At 53.9% G+C, this 13,734-nt stretch overlaps 1 protein-coding gene across 11 annotated transcripts in view; it reads right to left on the bottom strand.

Moving 5' to 3' along the window:
- Window positions 1–13,734, bottom strand: part of ZNF185 (zinc finger protein 185 with LIM domain) — a 66,312-nt gene that overhangs the window by 30,928 nt on the left and 21,650 nt on the right. For 4 of the 11 annotated variants that reach the window (XM_019711237.2, XM_019711238.2, XM_019711239.2 and 1 more), the window contains 6 exons: window positions 12,554–12,637; window positions 12,039–12,128; window positions 6,826–6,912; window positions 3,532–3,636; window positions 2,588–2,686; window positions 531–626 (listed from right to left, as the gene is read on the bottom strand). In XM_019711237.2, coding sequence (XP_019566796.2) covers window positions 531–626; window positions 2,588–2,686; window positions 3,532–3,636; window positions 6,826–6,912; window positions 12,039–12,128; window positions 12,554–12,637 — 561 coding nt within the window. The remainder of the gene's footprint in view (window positions 1–530; window positions 627–2,587; window positions 2,687–3,531; window positions 3,637–6,825; window positions 6,913–12,038; window positions 12,129–12,553; window positions 12,638–13,734) is intronic. The other 7 variants (XM_019711242.2, XM_019711243.2, XM_074323474.1 and 4 more) reach the window with 3 other exon arrangements.

The following is a 13,734-nucleotide window of genomic DNA, read 5'->3' as shown; positions in this document are numbered from 1 at the left end:
CCTAGAGCAAATGGCCGCTCTCACCGGTGGATTGGTAGATGAAATAGGACAGAAGCCTGCAGCCTGGGAATGCACAACCTCTTCCCATTGCACCTTCATGCCCCTGGAGCCATGCGCCCTCCCCAGCTGCCTCCACGTGATCCCTGGAGTTCTTCCCCCTGACTCCAGCCTGCTGGGCAAGGCTGCGGTCCCTACAGGAGGGGTTCACTGAGGCTTCCTAGCAGGGTCTCTTACCAAGCTTTGCCTCCTGATGTCCCTCTGCCACCTCAGCTTGGGTCCCTGTGGGTAGGTGCTGGGCTGTCAGGATCCCACAGACTTATCATCTGTCCCCCTCCCACGCTGTCCCCAGTGGGTGTGTCCAGCTACAGGTCGGAGCTCCTCCCAACTGTCCCTTTCCTGTGGTGATTACCTAATAGGAAGGTGGCATGGCGCCGAGAAGTGTGAGGGGGATTCTGAGACCCTGGAGCTGAAGCTGGACCCTGAAGACTTTGTCTGGCAATGGGAATGGTCACCAGCCACCCCACTCTTACCTGGTGGCTTCTGGTCCAGGTGTGCGAGGCTGAGAGTTGGCACTGTACACACCCTGATCATCCAGAAGAGGGACGGAGCCAGCAGCTGAGCACACCCTGCAAAAGGAGGCCAAGGCCGGGCTGTGTTTAGGATTTCGTCATTGTACGTCTACTCCCTCTCGACCGGTGATGGGTACCGAGGAGATGCTCGAACAGATACTCAGGGCATAATACTCATATCCCACAGCCACCCGACACCAGGGCAGTGTAGTCTAGTGGTTAAGTCCATGCTCCCTAGGGTTACATTGCCCAGATTCAAATCACCGCTTTGCTACCTCCCAGCTATGTGACCTTGGACACATCACCTGATCTCTTTGGGCCTCAGTTTTATCATGAGTGAAATGGGGACAACTCTGTCTACCTCATACGTTTTCTGAGAAGAGTAAATGAGTTCATATAGATGGCAAGTACTTAAAACAATGCCTGGGCCCTAACTTGGGCTAAAGTGTTCCTGTTTGTATTACTGGGTCCTGTGGCTGGTTGCAGTCTATCTGTATCCATAAACTTGATACAAAATGAGTGGGTGCTCTTACCCTGCCTTCCTAGGGGTAAGTCACATTCTCCATGTCTCAGGAAGACTGACACAGCACGCCAAACAGTCACAGCTCACAAGGCACCTTATCACCTGTGAAAGTCTGCATCCTCCACTTACGTAGCACACTCACGGAAAAGTCCCAAGCGTTTGTTCCCAAACCCGTTTACGCCAGTTGTACTTGCAACTGTTAATCATTAAATTCCATTATTAAGTAAACTCATGAAAATTCATGGAAAAGGAAAGTGGTTGTTTCTTCCACGAGAAACAACCTTTTCTTTGGGAAGATGGTAAAGGCAAGTTTTGTTCAAAATCGTTATCAAAACCAGTACAAGTAAGACAACGTAAAAAACTGTGTTAAAAATCACAGAAATCTAGAATTTTCTTCAGCTTATTTTGCAAGTTAATTTTAGGTCCAAACACATTGGACCAGGAGTCTTCCACGACAGCCACCAGCCAAGTGAGTGGATCTGCATGCTGCGTGCTGGTCAGTGGTCACTGAGGCTCCAGCTCAGTGGCATTCCTGGCACCTGCTGAGGCACAGTGCTCACAGGCTGGGACCTGCTGTCCCCTTTCCACGTTGGCTTGGGCTCCTGGATTTGGAAGTTGGGACTCTTGATCCAGAAATCAGTTGCAAACTAATTAGTGAGGGCAAAGGGCCCCCAGTGGGCTCGAGGAAGCGAGGGCAGCTGGGAGGACCGGGGCGGAGGGCGGAGGGCAAGCAGCCAGCAGGGGCTCCTCCTTGGGATGCCCTCCCCGGGCAGACTGTTGTAGGGCAGCGTGCAGTCATGTTCTCTGCAGACACCGGCTTTGCCGTTCCTCTCTGGCCATCTGTTCTGAACCATAAGGCTTCTAGCACAGGTCGGAGCTTAACTATCTGTCCCAACATCTGCCTACCTAGCCTTTGTCCCCAGGGATGACTCATGCTTGGTTTGGAACCACTTGGGGACAGGTGGGGCCTTGCTACTTCCCAAATCACTCCACGCAGGTCCAAGAACCTAGAGCCCAGCCACACATGCTTGTCTCACTAGGGATGCTGCTTTTCCTCTCACGGAAGCTCGGAGCAGAGCTGGCTAGGGAAGGAGGGTGGGGTGGGAAAAGGAGGCTTTGGGCTTCTGGAAGGGAAAGTAGAAAGCAGGGATGAAGGGCCTCCCTTCTAGCTTGTTCTCAGAGTTCAGCCAAGAAGCAAGAAGGCACCAATTCCTCCTTCATTTGGTCATTCGTTTGTTAGTTTGTCCCTTCACTCATTCCCCATATGCACAAGGAGGAGTAAGAGTCAAGCACAGGCAATTCCCAGAAGCGGAAAGCCCAGGGACAAAGGACGTGGTTGGGGGTGGGAGTACTGGAGATGGGAAAAGCACTAAGGAAATGACCCGCGTTCTACTCACAGCAGCCCAGGCAGTTTTGGCAGCTTGACCCTGGCCTGTCACCAAGGACATGAGAGAATCGACAACTCAGGACCACCTGCCTCCCCTGGGCAGCTCACCTTCCTCTCCCAGAGCTGAGGTCTGCTCCGGCCAAGCCTTCAGATGGGGAGCCAATGGCTCTGTATCCCACGTTGCCATCCCTTGACTGTGCACTTGACCTGTTATGGCAAGAGAAGCATTTGGTGACTCTGATTGGTTTTTGATCTAATCTAACTCAGATGTCCTGGGAGTGGGCCTCAAGGACCAGAAGCCCAGGCCCTTGGCTGCCACCCTGCACTGCTCCAACTGGAACCAAGCCAGTATCAGCAAGTATTTCTGCTTTTATTCCAAACCTGGGAGCAAGAGTGGAGTCAAGAAACAGAGCCAGGTGGCCACTCAGGAGGAGGCTGACACAATGATGGCTCCACACTGAGAAGAGGGTGAGCTCTTATCTACTACTGGATGTGCTTCCTGTTAAGGAAATGCCCAACTCTCAGCCACTGCTCACCACACCCAGGCTCCCCTGGTCAGTGGGATTGTCGTAAGATGGCTGGGCACAACCATCCCCTCTAGACTCGTCATTCCTCACCATGTCTCCACCTCCCATCCTTGCTCCCCATCCCCATGTCTCCCTTTGTCCACAGGTAATCGTGGAAGTCCCTGCTAGATGCTATGCTGGGGTCCACGCATCCTTTGGTCACTGACTTCCCCACACTGATGGCTTGGGGGCCTTGCTTGCCCTGGCCATTGGCAGGGCTGCTTTCAATGCAGTAAAAGCACAGTGAAGTTCGGCCAAGGGCTGGGGTAGGGGTGGCCTGGCCTGGAGTTTCATCTTCCTGTGCCACTGGTTCCCTGAGGGATCGTAGCAGGGGCATGCCCCTCTCTAGGCCTCATGCATTCCTACATTCATTTGTCCAACAGATATTCACTGAGGACACAGAGAATGAGATAGTCCTGGTCCCAGCTCCATGCATGGATCTTGGGCTGGGGTTCACGTGGGCTCTATGTCCCTGCACTGAGTTACCTTTCAGAGTCTGGACTGGGGCCCTTGAAAGCCTCCTCACCAGCCAAGTCTCTTTTGGGCTCTCTGGGACTGGGGACTTCCTTGTCTTTGGAGTCCAGGGAAGACCTATGGAGGAAAGAAACATAAGTTAACAACCCAGCAGCCACCCACACTCAGGTCGAGGCAGATACCTCACCCCCAAGCACCAGCCAACTCCACGGAGCTTAAAACCTGACATTGCAGGATTGGCCACTTGTCAAAATCTCACTAATAACTACTGTTGGTTGAGGGCAAGATCTTGTTCTCATGACTCTGCATGCATTAACTCCACATCAACCCCAGGACAGGGGCACTGCTATTATCCATGCCCACTTTCCAGATGAGCAAAATGAGGCAGAGACAGCCCTCATGACTCCCCCAAGGTTCACAGGTAACAAAAGGAAGAGCTGGGATTTGAACCCAAGCAGTGTGGCTTCAGAGTTCTGAACTATAATCCTCTGTGGTGTAAGACTGATCCTAACCACCTACTTCCACCTCCCTGTGTTCTCTCTGAGGTCACCCAGGAGCCCCATGGTGTCACACCTAACAGAGACACTCCTATCATGATTGCCATTCGGAACCACTGAGTGGGACACTCAGTGGGACACTCCTGCCTTCTCTCCCCCTTGCCTGTCCATCATGAGTCCTTTGCCACACCTTCCCAGTTTCCTTTGCCTTTTTCTCTCCTGCCCTTTAGACGCTGGTGTTCCCAGCATTCCTCTCCCTCTGCATGCTCCATCACCTTGGCTTCCTCGTCTGCTCCCGTCACATCAACTGTCCCCCTCGAGCCACTGACCTCCGCTTGTTCCCACCTTTCCTCTGTGCTCCTGACCCAAACTCCCACTGCCTCACAGACTGGTCCTTCAGCAGCTAACAGTCAACGTGGCCAGACCTGACCACACCCCTAGTTGCCCTCAGGGGGGATGACGAGACAGCTGCCTCCTCCACACTGGGTTCTGTGGCCAACTTGCTGGCTCCTCTCTCCTTTATTTCCTTGACATTGTACCCCATGTAAACATTGACATTGAGCCCCATTATTTCAGCTCTCATCTTTCTGCATATAACATGGAAATCTCTTGAGCCCTGACTGCTCTCCCAAACCTCAACCACAAACCCTCAAACGCCTCCTGGTGATATGCATTTGGATGCCTACAAAGAGTCTCATCATATATTCATGCAAACAATATTAAGTATATCACCCCTCCCTGCCCCCTTGCCCACCTAGGTCCCCACTAGTATAGTGAGTTATGGAGAAAAAGGTGCAGGGTGGCAGTCAGGCAGCCTGGGTGGGAGTCCTGGATCTGCCTGCTCTTCGTTGTGTGACCCTTCAGAGTCTGTTTCCTCAGCTGTACAATGGACACCTGCTATGCTGTTAGGGACAGGCCCGGGCTTGGAGAATTCTAGCTTTCCCTCTTTCTCTCTAACTTGCTTATCCCATTGGAAAGAGGGAGAGGGGTACTGCAGGGGTTCTCAATGGACTGTTGTAGCTTTGCCACTCCCAGACCAAGTATCATAAGCCTCGTGGCTTCCTCCTACATGTCCAGGGATCACTTAGCTCATGTCTCAGAGAGTGGTCACCTTAGAAGAACCAATGAAGCAGCTTCCAGTGTTGCCTTAGTAAAGATATCATCACGCTGGATGATTCTTGACCATTCCAGTAACAAACCCTCCTGCACTCCTGTTCTGGGCCATGCCCTGTGCCGGGACCCAAAGGTAGTGTCTGCCCCCCAGGCACTCAGGGTTCTTGGGGCAGACTGATCCATGAGTGGATAGCTGTATGGAAAATTCTCTGGTGGAGGTCAGAACACAGCACTGTGGGAGCTCAGCAGGAAAAGCCCCTCACAGACGCTACCCCAGAAAGAAACGCAGGGGAGGGAGGTACCTAAGTGGGGAGACATCTGAGTTGGGGCTGAAAAATCAAGAGGGGAAAGACCACCCCAGGAAGAGCCTACAGCCTGCATAGACAAATGGTGCTAGGGGACACACGGAGGCCCGGAAGGCTAGAGTGGAGGGCCCAGGGAGTGGGCGGTATGTGAGAGGAGCCAGGGAAGGGGATTGGAGGGGAGAAGGGCCAGGCAAGATACTGAGTTCAGGATGCAGCACTTAAATGGGGAGCCCCATTGCAGGGTCTTCCCCAGTGGGCTGCCATGACTACTTCTGCCTTTTAAAAATGTCACCTAGGGAGAGATGTGGAGAAGGGTCTGGGTACAGGGCCCTAGAAGATGGTTGCAGACAGCTGGGTGAGTGATGGTGGAGGCCTGGACCCAGGGGAGGGCAGTAGGGACAGAAATAGCTCTAAAACAGAACAGACAGGGCTCAGTGTCCGACTGGTGCAGGGCCACAGAGAGGGAGGAACCAAGGAAGAGAATAAAGGGACCTAAAGATCCGTCAGGACTCATCTTGAATGTCACTTCCTCCAGGAAGCCTTCCCTAACCACCCCCACCCCCATGCTGGTGAGAGGCCCCTGCTTGGAGCTCCCACTGCCCCAGGGATTATCTTGTGCACATGCTCTGGCCTCTCCCCCCAGGGCCCTTGTCTGGCTACTTGACTGCTACTTCCCAGGCCCTGGCACGGGGGTCAGGTTGCAGCAGGGGCTCAGTAAATGCTAGTGGAGTGAATAAGTAAATGAGCAGGAGAGAGTGCTGCCCCTCCAGGGAGAAGGGGCTTCTCCCTGCTCATGACTCCTCTCGCCCCACCTCCAGACCCCCAAACCTTCTTACCTGTTACCTGGCCATCTGCCTACTACCCTGAGGCAGGGTTGGGCCGGCTACGCTCCCTGCTGCTTGTGGCCCTCTTGCCCTTCGCCCTCCCCAGCACCGGGCACAGTGGCATCATGCCCTGTCACGGCTGACCCAGTGACCCTGTCCCAGGCCTGGTGGCGTGCCTCACACAGGCAGGGCAACTGTTCCAATGATGTCATGGGGCTCCACAGACCCTGTGTCCCCACCCAGCGCAGCTGGCCAGCCGTCGGCAGGGCTGAGCCCTCACAGCTGGCTCGTGTCTGCGTCTGCCTCCCCCACCAGGCAGACAGTCAGCAACTTTGGCCAGGGGTTGGTTGCCACTGGGTCCCCAGGGCTGGGCCTGGCCTCCCACAGACCAAGTGCTCCCTCCCCAATAATTGTGGTGTGAAAGAAGAGATGGGGGCAGAGAAAGAACCCAGATCGACCATGTCTCCCACTAACCAGCCCCCAAGCCTCATCATTTGCCTGCTGGCCTGTTGACCCCCTCTCTCGAATGGTATGGAAGGAGCCCGGACAGCAGCAGGGCCCCCGTACCTCATTCCTTCCAGGTCTGGGGCCATCAGGCGGAGTCCCGCCCCGGGTGTCATGATCTGCAGGCGAACAATCTCCTCACCTCTTGTGCTGTGGCCAAAGGAGAGAGCCAGAGAGCTGCTGGTAAGAAAAGTCTCCCCATCTGTTCTGGGTTTCCAAGGGAGTTCTCCCTCAGGAGCCTAATGGCTAATGCGGTGGGACACTCACACCCATTACTTTTCCCCTTTTGTCTCGTCTTTGGCCTTGAGTCCTCTCCGTGCTGCAGCTGAGCATGGGCCACTGACCTCCAGGCCCCAGAGGAAGGAGAGTGACGGGCCCCTTCACCAGTCTCGCCCCCTCAAGCTCAGCTCCCTTCAGGCAGAGCAAGGGGCCCTCTGGGTGGAAACGAAAGCACCCAGCCCCAACAGCTTGTCTAGCTCCGTGAGCCCTGCCTATTGTCCCACTGGAATATCCAAAGGGGCTATTTGTGAGGCCGGCGGGAATTCTGAGTTCATGGGCTGATGTGAACAAACAAGATGCCCAGAAAACTTATAAACCAAATTTGGAGTGAGAGCCAGTGGGAGAGAGATGGCAGAGTCTGGGGTATGAAGGCAAGTGACCAGGTGCCCATTCCCCGCGGAGGATCACAGATTCTCAGCACTGCAGGGCCTGACACCTAGCAGGATCAGGCCGTGGTGATGGCCAGGGCTAGAGAGAATCTAGAGCTCCATGGCTTTATGGGGTTCCCCTTTGCCCCAAACCATGCCTCCCCCGGTCCACAGAGTGAGGTCTAAGCCATCCTTTCAGACACTTGGGTGCAGATGGGGGTGAGCCCAGCCTGCCCTGGGGAAGGCCCCAGCCCAGCTGGAGGGAGATGGGGAAGAGGGAGGTGGAGATTGAAAAGTGTCTTAACTGCTGAGACTATATGTGGTGTAGCCAAGGGAAGCCATAGGACAGGCTTGAAGTAGGGGTGAGGGCCTGACATGATCAGACTGGCACTTTTGAAAGGCCACTCCAGGGTCCCAGGAGGAGGAGGGATTAGAGGATATAGGGTGAAGGCAGGGAGGTGGGTGAGCCTGGGTGTTGACCCTGGCACTTAGCTTCAACCTACACTAGGAGCCCGTGGAGGGCCAGGTCAGTGAGACGCTCATCTCTGTCCCTCCTGGGGACACTGGAGATGATGAGAGTGAAATGGCAGGGCTGCCAGGGACAGAGCCTCTCCCTACATGAAAGCTAGGAGGGGGCCTAAGCACCACGGGCAGCTCTGATCGCCACCTGTCTTCTCCCATGACAAGGACGATAACAGCATAAAACCCCTGGCCGCTGGCCCTACCAACCCCATCGAAAGCATGTGGTGCCAGGGAGCAGGGTCATGCTCCACTTGGGGATATCACAGGCAAGTAGAACATACTTTCTTACTGGAGCTTGTTATGTCAGAGAGGAAATAGGAACAAAGTGTTGCCTCAGCCTGCCTAAGCTGGCATTTCTCCTCAACACCTCCTCCTCGGTCATTCCCCTGAGCAACTGCTTCTTAAAGACACAGGTCAAATGGGAGCGCTTCCAGAGGGGCTGTTACGGGTTGCATTGTGTTCCCCCAAAAGATATGTTGAAGTCCTAACCCTTGGTATCTGTGAATGTGACCTGATTTGGAAATAGGGTCATTGCAGATGTAATTAATTAAGATAAGGTCATGCTGTAGTAGGGTGTGTCCTAATCCAATATGACTGGTGTCCTTATAAAAAAGGGACATTTGGACACAGGAACACAGGGAAGACAGCCACGTGAAAGTAGAGGCAGAGACTGGAGTGCTGCATCTACAAGCTAGGAAGCACCAAGAATTGCCAATAATAGCAGAATCTAAGAGGAAATTCGAGAACAGATGCTCCCCCAGAGCCTTCAGAGGGAGCACAAAGGTCTGCCAACACCTTGTATTAGGACTTCTGCCCTCCAGAACTGTGAGGATAAACCTTTGCTGTTGAATCCACTCAGTGTCTGCTACCTTGTTATAGCAACCCCAGCAAATCAGTACAGGAGCCTTCCAGCCTCTCCTCTCCTGCAGCCCCCCACCAGCCCCACCACTTCTCCAGACCTTCACCCACAGATGGCTCTAGTCCAATCTGAAGTTCTCGGCTAGGCTAAGAGCTGCTGAAGGCCAGGAACACTCATTCAGTGCAGCCTCTGCTGCCCGTGGGAACATGACTGACAGTGGCCTGTGCCAAAGAGCGTGCAACTCACCAGCTAAATGAGGGAGAGAGGCGGGGGAGTGGGGAGGGAGTAGAGGTTTTGCCTGCTATCCAAAAGGAGGGTGTTCCTATGAAATCTTTCATAAGCCAAAATGGCGTAAAATGAAGCTGAACGCTAGTTTTGCTTTTTGCCTTTTTTGGTAAAAACCAAAATTCTCTTTGGATTTCTTTTGGTTAGCAAAAACAGATACTAACGTAGGTCTTTCAGCTCGTAAAAGCAAAGTGGCAGAAAGCAAACTTGCGAAAAATTGGATACCTGTACCTCCTCCTCTGGAACCCACAGACGCACTTCCCTCAGAGGCCAGCAGGTGGCGATATTGGTGTCTTTAGTCTTTTGAAGAAGGGCCCTGCAAATCCGCAAGCCTCTAGTGGGGAGCACCCGGCAATAACAAGCAGCCAGGCATTACGCAAAGGACTTTACAAGCATTACCCTATTTAGTGTTTGGGAAAGCCTCGGGTAGTAGTTATCACTGTTCCCTATTTAACACATGAAGAAACTGAAGCACAGAGAGGTAAAGTGACTTGCTCAAGGTCACACAGCCAGTGCAGGGCAACGCTAGGGTTTTGCCTTGTGCCGGAAGCTGTACTCCTACTCAATGCTCCCCAGCTACTCTACCAGGAAGCATGCTGGGGCAAAGACTACAGGCCTTGCCCTGGTTGGGTGAGGCAGAAAGGCCAAGGAAGCTGGACCTGTGCTGTGATGGGGCAGCAGCCAGGCCTGGGGGCCCTCACACAGGCTAGTTTCTCTGGGAGAGGGTATCCGAGTGAGCTCAGTTCAGAAGGTGGGCAGCAGTTATCCCAGAAAAAGAGGGGGAAAAGTGGATGAACCCAAGATACCAGGCCCTGGGTGCATGGAGGAAGGGCAGTTGGAGCTGAGGGGACTTCGGGACGCCCAGCCAGGTCTGGAGTCTGGAGCAATATTGGAGTTCCAATGGAAGGAAAGAGACAGCTGGAAAGCCCTAAGGACACAGCCTGTGGTCCTCTGTGTGGCAATTCCTGTCCCAGACACTCAGCCCTCCTTAAAGTCTGTAAAGGGTTTGGCCCCGAAGACAGGGGCACTCCTCCTGGCTGGCTGCTGCATGAGGAGGAGCTGACCTCAGACTTTAGGTAAGGGGGAAGGGGCGGGGCAGGCTTAGGGAGGGGGCGGCCTCCGCAGGGCCATGCCTGGGGACGAGGTGGTGATCTAAACCAGCCACAAACCAGCTTCCTCTGAGGTACTGTGGGACCCAGGGTGTTGAGTCATTGCTCCCCATGGGGCTGGGATCATTCAAGGCTATAGCCAGGGCTGCACTTCTCAGATAGCCAGGCAGACAGGAGCAGGCCATGAGGGACTGGTGGCGGCTGCCTGGGCCAGTGCAGAGTCAGGTCAGAGAGGAAGGCTGCCCAGGACTGGCCAGCAGCTCACCTGGAAGCTGCCTGGTGGCTTCCAACTATTCTGTGATTGCAGAGTCGGAGGGAAGCCTCATTGTGAGACACCTGTGGCATCTGGAACATTCCATAATTTGGTTCCAGTTCAGTTTCCTGGGGCCTCACAGGCAAGTTTGATCTCAGACATCCTGCCTCCCGAAATGGGAGACAATACACTTTTGTTGTTTGAGCACCAGTTGGGGTAGTTTTATGGCAGTCCCAGCAGACTGGGACAGCCACCTTGCTATGACAGCCAGGGGATGGGTATTAAACATTCAAAGGAATTTTCTGGAATAAGTGACAAAATGCCTCTCAAATCCATAACCCAGTACAACTTAACTCTCCTATAGTCTCTTTTAAAAAAAATATCTGCAACTATTCGTTGCTTTCATTTTTTCTTAAGGAAGAAATAAGGAAAAATCAGAGATGTGCCATGTTAGGGGCTGAATTGCATTGCGTCCCCTTCAAAATTTGTATGTTGGAGCCCTTAACACCCAGGACCTCGGAATGTGCCTGTATTTGGAGACAGGGTCTTTAAAAGGTGATTAAAGTAAAATGAGGTTATTGAGGTGGGCTCTCATCCAACTGACTGCTATCCTTATAAAAGAGGAGATCGGGACACAGATATGCACAGAGGGACGACCATGTGAGGACACAGGGAGAAGACGACCATCTACAAGCCAAGGAGAGAGCCTGCGGAAGAAGCCAACCCTGCCAACATCTGGATCTTGGACTTCCAGCTGCCAGAACTGGGAGTCAATACAATTCAGCTGTTTGAGACACCCAGTTTCTGGGACTTTGTTACAGCAACTCTAGCAAACTAAAACAGCCCCCATATCCCATCAGTCACCAAGTCCCATCAGTGCTACTTTGCGAAGAGTTCTCAAACCTTTCCACTTGTTTATGTTTTTTACGGACAAAAGTTCAGACAAACAGGGAAGATCAAAAGAAGGACTAAATGAAGAGGAGGGGCCTTCTGCCGCCTCCCCAGCCCCTTCCAGCCTCAGCCCAGCAATCTTGCTGCAGGCTCGCTCTCCACCACCAGGCTGTGCCCCAGCGGGTGGTCTGTCTTCCTCCTGGCACAGAGGAAGGGGCCCTGAGGGCTGTCACACACAAATGGTTGTGGGGCTTCATGATGGGTGGGGAATGGGGGCTTGCAATGACATTACAAGAGCTGGAACAGCCCCTGGGGCCCCTGAACACGACCTGGAAGGACAGGTGCTCTGCCCCTCTGCCCTCGGGGTCTTCCAAGGGTGTCACAGAGGCACGGCCTTTAGTAGACCTGGATTTGGGCAAAGCTCCCAATCCAGACAGGTGCTTTCAGCAGCAGGGACAACAGGGCGGTGGCACACTCAGCAGGACTTAGCACGATTCAACCCAAAGTACAAGGAGGTATTGATTGCTTGTAGTCCACAGAGAAGAGAGCACTATTATCTGCCCGGACACTCAGAGCTCAGAAATCAGGGCAAATCAAGGCCCCGCCTGTAGTGATATCAGCAGCGCTCAGCCTGTCCCTGCCCTGTCACCCCACTGCCAGACCCTCCCATCTGACCGGCTCACAGGCCAGAGCCAGCTCGAGGCACCCACCTGGGCTCCCGGCTCCCGGCAGGGCTCGGCAGACTCGGCATGCACTCAATCCAAATCGCCCGAGACACTTTGGCTCGGCCTCCATCCGCACTGGCAAAGAAGGCATCTGTGAGCGGTACTGGGGGCTGCGGAGCCTCCTTCCCCAGCAGGAGGGGGAGGACAGCGTTGGCAGGTTGAACTTGGCCAACTTCTAGGAGAGCCGTGAACAAGCCTGAGAATGGCAGGGCTGGCACCCCGGCGGCGGACCCTCTCCAACCCCGTGACACAGATAACCACTAAACAGACAAGAGTGCAGTGCTCTCTCCCTAGAGGCCAGGCTGTTTTGCTCCTTTCTGCCCTAGGACATCCAGCCAGATAGGCCCTTACTGATTTCTGTGCCCCATCCTGTCACTGGGCACGTGCAGACACCGACCCTGAGACTCTGCAGGGAGGTGACCTGGTTGAGATTCCACAGTGGCTGAGTAGCAGGCAGCCTGGCAGCCACCAGGCCCAGGCAAAGATGAGTGATTAATTACCTGCTAGAGCCAGGAGGGGATCTCGCCAGAGCAGGTGGGTCCTGGCTCTTCTCAGAAGAATCGTCCTCATCCACCACCTCCACCCTTTAGACAAGAAGAGAAACAGATGCACCACTTTTCCCCAGGGTCCCCGTGACCTGCTTGGCTGCTCCTGAAGGACACACTTTCTTTCAGTGGAGTCTAGGGCCATGAGGTGGCCCAGGCCGGGGGCACAGTGACTCCACCTTGGGATAAGGACAGCATGCTGGGTTGAATAGTCTCCTCCCCAAATTCATGGCCCCCTGGAACTTATGGATGTGACCTTATTTGGAAATAGGGTCTCTGCAGATGTAATCAAGGTTAGAGGAGGTCATGTTGGCGTGGAGTGGGCCCTACGTCCTTGTAATGGCTGCTGTCCCTACAAGACGAGGGACATTTGGACACAGACACACAGAGAAAAGGAGGTCAGGTGAGGGTGAGGACGGAGGCAGGGACTGCAGTGATGCATCCACAAGCCAAAGGACACCGAGGGCTGCCTGCAGTCACCAGAAGGTAGGAAAGGGGCCTGGTTCCTCCCTCAGAGCTGCCAGATGGAACCAACCCTGTTAATATCTTGATCTTGGACTTCTAACCTCCGGAACTGAGAGACAATATATTTCTGGTGTTTGTGCCACACAGTTTGCGGTACTTTGTTATGACAGCCCCAAGAACCTAATATAGCCAGTAAGAGCACACCGTTATCTGTCACTTCCTTCATGCTGCCACCACCCTCTGCTGGCTACTTTTCAGTCAGCTTTTCTGGTATTCCAACTCAGCAAGCTAGTCCCACCTCTGGGTCTTTGCACCAGCTGGGCCCCTCTACCTGGAATACTTGGCATGCTGGCTTCCTTGTTTTTTAGTCCTTAGCTCATCATGACGGCCTTCCCTGTCTACCCAATGGAATATCCCTAAAATTAACTTTCCAGAAGTTTCTTCCCTGTCCTCCCATATTCTCCTCTCCCAGAAGCTGTCCTTTTCACCTAATGGTGACAGCCCTCTCTCATTCAGCTGGAGTGTCCTGATGTCCTGATCATTCCCTGTTGAATTCTATTCATCCTATAAGGCCCATTTCCAATGTCATGGTCACTTCCAAGGGCCTGGCCAGGCAGGGGCTCCCAATGACAAGCCTCTGGACCCCAGCCCAGTGATTGCTCCTGTGAGGG

Source organism: Rhinolophus sinicus, chromosome X (genome assembly GCF_036562045.2).
Source record: "Rhinolophus sinicus isolate RSC01 chromosome X, ASM3656204v1, whole genome shotgun sequence".
In the NCBI taxonomy this organism is placed as follows: Eukaryota; Metazoa; Chordata; class Mammalia; order Chiroptera; family Rhinolophidae; genus Rhinolophus; species Rhinolophus sinicus.
The sequence above is the reverse complement of the archived record's forward strand: the minus strand, read 5'-3'. Positions and strand labels throughout refer to the sequence as shown.